At 47.0% G+C, this 7,371-nt stretch overlaps 1 protein-coding gene across 1 annotated transcript; it reads left to right on the top strand.

Annotated features, from left to right (window-relative positions):
• The first annotated feature begins 6,093 nt into the window (after positions 1-6,093).
• Positions 6,094-7,143, top strand: ATPD (F-type H+-transporting ATPase subunit delta). Its single transcript, XM_010264823.3, has one exon. The coding sequence runs from the start codon at positions 6,173-6,175 to the stop codon at positions 6,923-6,925; it is 753 nt and encodes a 250-aa protein (XP_010263125.1). The 5' UTR covers positions 6,094-6,172; the 3' UTR covers positions 6,926-7,143.
• Positions 7,144-7,371: the final 228 nt, after the last annotated feature.

The raw sequence follows: 7,371 nt of genomic DNA on the forward strand, positions 1-7,371 counted from the left end.
CAATTGCCCCGAGGATTCTAGCTTGGAGAGGACAGCTTTGAGGGGTTGGTTTGTAAGGACCACAATGGTGGGCTTGGAAATGCGGCCTGGGCTTCCTAGCCGAGACCATGAGGGTGAAGGCTACTTTCTCTACCTCGGGGTACTGGGTCTCAGCATCGCAGAGAACCTTGCTAACATAGTAAATCGGTTTCTGCACTCCATCTTCTTTGATAAGCATCGAGTTGATGGCCTCGTCCCCGACTGAGAGGTATAGGTACAATACGTCCCCTAGAAGTGACTGAGTGAGGAGGAGAGGTGAGGCAAGGTAGTGCTTCAGTTCCTCAAAGGCATGTTGTTATTCATCCGACCATTGAAAGTCCAGCTTCTTGATGGCCTAGAAGAAAGGTAGGTAGTGATCGGCAAACTTCGACATGAAGAGGCTGAGGGCAGCCACTCAGCCGGTGAGTCTTGAGTTCCCTTGACCGGCCGCGGTGGTGCCATGTCCAAGATAGCTCGGATCTTTTCAAGGTTAGCCTTTATACCTCACTGTGTAACGACGAAGCCTAAGAACTTGCCTAAGGCCACGCCGAAGGCACACTTGTCGGGATTGAGCTTCATGTTAATCTTCGCAAGGTGTCAAAGGTCTTGGCTAGGTCCGAGGTGTGTGTTAGACAGTTATGCCCTTAGCTCCAATCAAATTGATGTACTTATTGACATTTATTGTAAATGAATAAAGTGCATAATTGATTCATGTTATTACGGTATGTTTCTGTGTAATACCCTTAAACTGGACACTAGTGAGATTCGTATTAGTTTAGAATCTTCACAGCTGTTGGATAGACCTAGGGGGTTTATCCTGCCAAGGTTGATACTAATGTGCTGCCAAGAAGGTTAGGGTGGCTTGTCTCAACTGCTAGGGTGAGACCTGAAGCACATGTAGTGTGGGTTTGATTGAAACTCTGAACTGGACCATTTTCTAATTATGCCCTGGACCTTAGAGACAGATGGGCAAAATTGGAAAGTTACGCCTAATCCCTAGACTTGATTATGGTACTACACTAGGTGTTGGATTGGGCAGTCATTGATATGCCAATCAGTGAGATCCTTAGCGGGGGTCAAAACCTGAGTATGCTGGGGCAGTCTGAGAATTCACCTGAGTGACTGATCATAGTGACAAAATCAGCCCCTTTGTTAGACAAAGTCAATGATCAGGGAATGCACTCTCTCTGATGGAAACCTAAAATGCCAATAATTGATTTCAAACTTGTTGAGATTTGTTATTGCAAATATATATTTATATAGAGATATGCATATATATTATGGTTTCACAAAATGTTTGCAAAATATTTTAATTCCCAAGATCCATGTGAGTTGAGAGTGCAACACTATACCTTGTAGTCGAGGGAGAGGTCCTCTCTTGTCGGGTAGTGTTTGATCATTATGGGCTTAGAGGTTAAGTATAAAACCATTTAGAGTTTTACCTGATGGGCTAATCTCACATAAGTCCATAATCATTGGGCCTTCATAAGGTGGTTGGACCCAGGGACCATTTAGTATAAATGTTGGGCTTGCTAAGAGCCCATATTGATGGGCTCAGGTGTTCACTGTCTTCAGTAGTGAATTCGGCCAGGCCTTGTAACAGAGGTTGGGCTGAACCCATATGGCTTTTGTGGAGATCAATGCTAGGGTCCCACGCCATACAAGAGAGCCAACTAGCCAGCATTTAAAAGGGAAAGTGAGCCATATGACTTAATGGGCCTAAAGCCCATTTCGAACTGGGTTTAAGTGATTTAATTAAATGGGGTGAATTTGGTTTATAATCTAATTAGGATCAGCAGTAGGATAAAATAAGTCTTATCTCCTTAAGAGTCCATATCCAAATATCAGATTTGGATAAATAAACTCCTTCCTAATTGGATTAGGAACCTGATCCCAAAAGGGTTATAAATAAGGGGGTGAATTCCTCAGTAGGTGAATTCTTCTTCTACAGTTTTCTCCCTCAGCTCTTAGCACCCCTACCTAGTTCGATCTCCATTCTTGGAACTTATCAAGATTAGATCTTGATATTGTTTCTTGCTAGAAGAAACAATCTAAAGTCGTGCTCACACCCTACTTGATTCTTGCTAAAGAACCTCCTTGTTGATCCTGCCTCACCATAAGTTGTGTCATCTTCAATGGAGGCGGGTTTTGGTGACCTCTTTGGGCGTGAACACCTACGTTAGGAGTTACTTACGATTCTATATCAGGTATATCCCTCTCTCTCTTTTGGTTTCAGGTCTGGTCCAGTTTGTTTCAAGAATGAACCTTGAAAAATGTAGTTTTTCTAAATAAGGGAATACAATTCCTAGATGGGAGAAATAAATTTTTTGTAATTTTGCCCAGCCATCCTGCATGGTTCGGTCATCCATATGATGGATCTCCCATCCCTACAGTGTGTTGGTCGGATTTCAAGCTCTTTACCACCATATCATCTACATAGGCTTCAATGTTTCTTCCCATTTGGTGCTTGAAAACTTTATTAACGAAGCGCTGGCAGGTGGCCCCGGCATTCTTGAGGTCGAAGGGCATAACCTTGTAGCAATATGTGTCGTGCTCGGTAATGAAGGAGGTATTTTCTTTGTCTTTAGGGTGCATCTTAATCTAGTTATATCCAGAGAAGGTATCCATGAAGCTAAGTAGCTCGTACCCTATGGTGGCGTCGAAAAGGTATCTATCATCAGCAAAGGAAAACTGTCTTTGGGGCAGGCTCGGTTAAGGTCTGTGAAGTTAATATAGATCCGCCACTTCCCGTTAAATTTCTTCACCATAATCACATTGGACAACCAGTTAGGGTAATGTACCTCTCGGATGAAGCCGACGTCAAGTAGTTTGTCAATTTCCTCTCCTATGGCCTTCCATCACTCTGGTGCAAAGTTCATTTTTCTTTGCCGAACTGGCCTATAGCTCAGGTCCATACTCAGCCTATGAGTTATGACTGAAGGGTGAATTCCGGGCATGTCAACGACAGACCAAGCAAAGAAGTTGGCATTGGTTCTAAGGAAACTTATCAGTTTGAATAGGATTTCTAGGGGAAGGTTGGACCCAATGTGGACTATTTTATTGGGCTTAGCCTCGTCTAGGGGAACCAAGAAGAAGTCCTCGACTGGTTGGCCTTGGCTCGCTGGTTCCTCCTTGAGGTCGAGGCCCTCGAGTGGCAGGACTCCCTTGTTCTTACCCTTTAGTGCTGTCACATAGCACTGGTGCTAGCATGCGACTTATTGATCCCCCCGAACGACTTCAACGCCGTGCTTGGTGGGGAACTTGAGGGCGAGGTGATAGGATGAGATGGCTGCCTTAAGTGCATGGAGGGTCGACCTCCTGATGATGGCATTGTAGGGGGAGCCGATTCTCACGACTAGGACCTCGTTCATCCACGTCACCTACAGAGGTTTTGTCCCTACCATGACTGGTAGGGTGATTCTTCCCTCCAGCCTGACTACATTTATGGAGAATCCAACGAGTGGCATGTCAGAGGGTTGCAAGTGCTCGAGTGCTATCTTCATTCTTTCGAATGCGTCATAGAAGAGGATGTCAGTCAAGGAGCATCTATCCACCAATATCCTCTTCACCATGAAATTTGCGACGACAACGGACACCACGAGTGCGTAGTCATGGGGGACTGAGAGCCCCCGCAAGTCCACGTTTGTGAAAGCAAGGGCTTCTCTCTATTTCTACTTCTTGGGGGATGACTCATGGGTATTCAACTGCCTGGCATAGGTCTTGCGAGCTAAGGCCGAGGATCCTCCCGAGGTCGTGCCCCAACAATGACTTCTATGATGCTGTCTATCTGTTGCTGCTACGATGGCGAAGCCCTAGCCTCACCTCCGACGTACCACTTTAGGTGACCGCGGAGGATGAGGGACTCTATTTCATTTTATAACTCATAGCAGTCCTCTGTGTCGTGGCTGGTGCCATGGTGGTACTTGTAGTACTTCTTTGGATTTTCCCTCTGGATTCCTCTTCATCTTTTCATTCCACTTCATGCACTCCTCCTTCCCTACTTGCATGAGGATCTGCGTCTGGGCGGAGTTGAGTGGCGTATACTTGCTATAAGCCATGGTCGAGGTTGGTGGCTTCTTGTTGTTGCTAGTGATGTTGTTATTACTGTGGTTGTCTCCATTCCTCTTCTTCTTCTCTGGGCCCCTGTGGTGGCGATCGGCCTCTCCTTCTTGAAGGTCACCCGCTAAGGCCTCCTCAGCGGCGATGTACTTCTGAGCCTTCTTCAAGAATTCCACCTTGGACATTGGCGGTGTCTTGGCCACTAAGCACCTAAGGGTCGAGCCCAGAAGTAGGTCGTTAATAGTGACATGCATGGAGACCATGGGGTCGATATCTCGAATCTCGAGCTCTTCTTTCTTAAAGCAGTCGATGTAGGACCACAGGCTCTCTCTACGCTTTTTTCGGGCGGCCATGAGAGAGACAACGCTCTTCTGGAATCTTTTGTTGTTGATGAAGTGTGCAAGGAAGAGGTTGGCAAACTGTTCCAACAAGCTGATGGACCAAGGGGGGAGTCCGGGGTGAAGGCATCCATTCTGACGATCGGAGGATTCTGGCTGGTCAAGGCCTCAGCTCGGCTCTCTCTAACTTGGTGAAGCTCTTCCTTGATGGCACCGAGTTGTGCCTATAGGTCAACGATTCTTTGGTCAAGGGGTGCCCCCATCCTGGTTCTCTTGGACGTAGTGTGGGTCGGCTCAGTTCGCCAAGTACTCTAATGCGGGCACGTGCCCATGTCCTGGGAGTCTTCTCTTCGGCGACGGTGATGTTCTTGGTCTCAGCAATGATCACGAGACTATGCAGATTCGTCCCTTCTACGGCTAGGAGGTCAAGAGGCCCTCGGTGGTTAGCAGGAACACCGGCTGTTGTCGGAATCCAAGGGGTCGGTCCTGTGGAACCCAACCGGGCTGATGGCTAACGGGTCCAGCATTCACCTCATTGCCCTGAGCTCTATCTTATGGGCGGCCTCCTGCTTGGGGCCTCACCTCATTGATCCTCCGAGTGAGGTCATTGAGCCGGTTGAGAACCATTTGGAGCTTATCCCTTGTGACCAGGTTCTGGGTGTTCCTAGTGTTTCTTGCCATGTCGGCTAAAGCTTAGGAGTTAGTTCTTTAAGTTTGAGAGAATGCAATTTTGTTGAAGGAAGTCTTAGTGACGTTCCCACAGACGATGCCAATTGTTGCTACCCAGAATGGGCTAGGGGCAACACTATCAATTTGTTTCCGATACGAGATGTGGCTGAGTAGTTTGAGGCCTAGATCAATCGAGGGCTGGTAGGCCTATCCTGCGAGGAGTAAAGAAGGGATAACGTCAGAGGCCTCGGGTGAGTACCCGAGGCAGACTCTGACAATCAAGTTAATTCAAGGTAGTACGAGGTGGACGAGGCCTGAGGTGGGAGCACTCAGACGAGGCCACAAGTAATCAAAGAGTTCTTAGAGTTCTTGGTTCTAGATTCCAAATTCAAGATTTAAGACCCTTATCTTGAGGGATTGCCCCCTATTTATACTTGAGGCCGTCTGGAGGTAAGTGAGCTAGGACGGTCGAGATGCAGCCCGTACACTAGAAGTGCGGTCATTAGGACTGCCAAATGCACCCGCGCTAATGGCTCTAGGTTCCTCGCCGAGCTCTGCTCTAGGCGCACTGATTGGATTCGCTCTGAATGCTGCTACCGCACATGCGCTGCCGTCCCATTGGTCCGGGCCAGGTGCGCCTACATCATATGTGATATCCCATACACGGCCGTTTCACATTACATTATACAGTGTGAAATGTGATATCCCCAATACACGGTTGAAAAGTCTATGTGAGGACGGTGTGAGGAAAATATTGTGAGGTCCAAATCGGGGATCACCTTAGAAGCAGCAATAACCACCACTTCGCACCTCTTCCACTCCTCGCACTCTCGCAGTGAGGTAAGATTTGAATGGCGCTCAACTCATATCGGTGTTTCCACGTGGCGCGTTTTCGCCAACCGTGGATAAGAGGTTGCCGTTCTCCAAATACAAGATAAAATGCTTCTTTTGCACCGTCGATTGCAAAACGTGTCCCTTTTTTGACCGTCCGTTCGAATCAAAACCTCTCCAACACCCGGCAAAACGCAAAAGCCTCAAAATCCAAAAACGCAACATCAGAATCTCGGCTAGTGTCGTCGCCGGTAACCATGGCGGCTCTGCAGCAATCTCCGGTTGCACTTCAAGCTAAAACTCCACTGTCGGCACGGGTCTCCGGTAAAACCCTAGCCTCGAGACCAATCCGATTGTCGTTCTCCGGCAGCTTTTCATCCCTCAAACTCCCGAAACTCGCTGCCAAGACCAGGTTTCGACGCGGAGCCGGAGCGGCCGGAGCAACTATGTTGGACACGGCCGCGGCGAGCTACGCCTCCGCCTTGGCCGAGGTTGCCAAATCGAACGGAACACTGGACTCAACCAGCGCAGACATGGAGAAAGTGGAGAAGGTCTTCAAGGACTCTCTGGTATACGACTTTTTCGCGAATCCAACCATCAGAAGCGAGAAGAAGAGCCAAGTGATCGACGAGATTGCTCAATCGTCGAGCTTGCAACCACACACGGCGAATTTCTTGAAGATTCTGGTGGACATGAAGCGGATCGAGCTGGTGAAAGACATCGTGAAGGAATTCGAGCTATTCTATAACAAATTGACGAACACGGAGCTGGCGATCGTGACTTCAGTGGTGCCGTTGGAGTCGCAGCACTTGGCGCAGATAGCGAAGGGAGTGCAGAGGTTGACGGGGGCAAAGAACGTGAGGATCAAGACCGTGCTGGATCCGTCGCTCGTTGCAGGGTTCACGATCAGGTACGGGAACTCTGGTTCGAAATTGATCGACATGAGTGTGAAGAAGCAACTGGAAGAGATTGCGAGTCAACTCGATTTCAGTGAAATTTCGCTCGTTTGAAAAATTTGTATTGAAATCAAGGACAATGTGTTAGGATTTGAACCCTTTCAAATTTTAGAAGGGATTCTTCACATGGATTAGGATCAATGTGATCATTTGATCAATGTTAATGGAGCCTTCTATTTCTTCAATATATTTGTTTTTTTTCTCAATTCAAGTGTGTAACTTTTGTGGAAATGCAATTCAAATATGTATCTGAACTTGTTCTTTTTCTTTTACTTCAGTTTTTTTTATTTTTTCTCCAGAAGTAATTTTGCAGAGATGGCTTCTTCTATTTTCTTGCTAAATTCTGCATATTAATCTATTTATATTGAATTGGGATATTAGAAAAACGTAGCCTTATCTCATCACCACGAACAAAGGTCACAAAGAATCTGATTTCCATATTCAATGGGTGTATAAACAGAGATTGAAAAAGGCCTTTCAAATGTTGCAGGATTGTGATT

The sequence above is a fragment of the Nelumbo nucifera genome, chromosome 2 (assembly GCF_055504915.1).
Source record: "Nelumbo nucifera cultivar China Antique chromosome 2, China Antique-T2T, whole genome shotgun sequence".
NCBI lineage: Eukaryota > Viridiplantae > Streptophyta > Magnoliopsida > Proteales > Nelumbonaceae > Nelumbo > Nelumbo nucifera.

Excerpts from the sequence above, each read along its gene's own strand:
- ATPD (XM_010264823.3), top strand. The coding sequence starts at position 6,173 with ATGGCGGCTCTGCAGCAATCTCCGGTTGCACTTCAAGCTAAAACTCCA.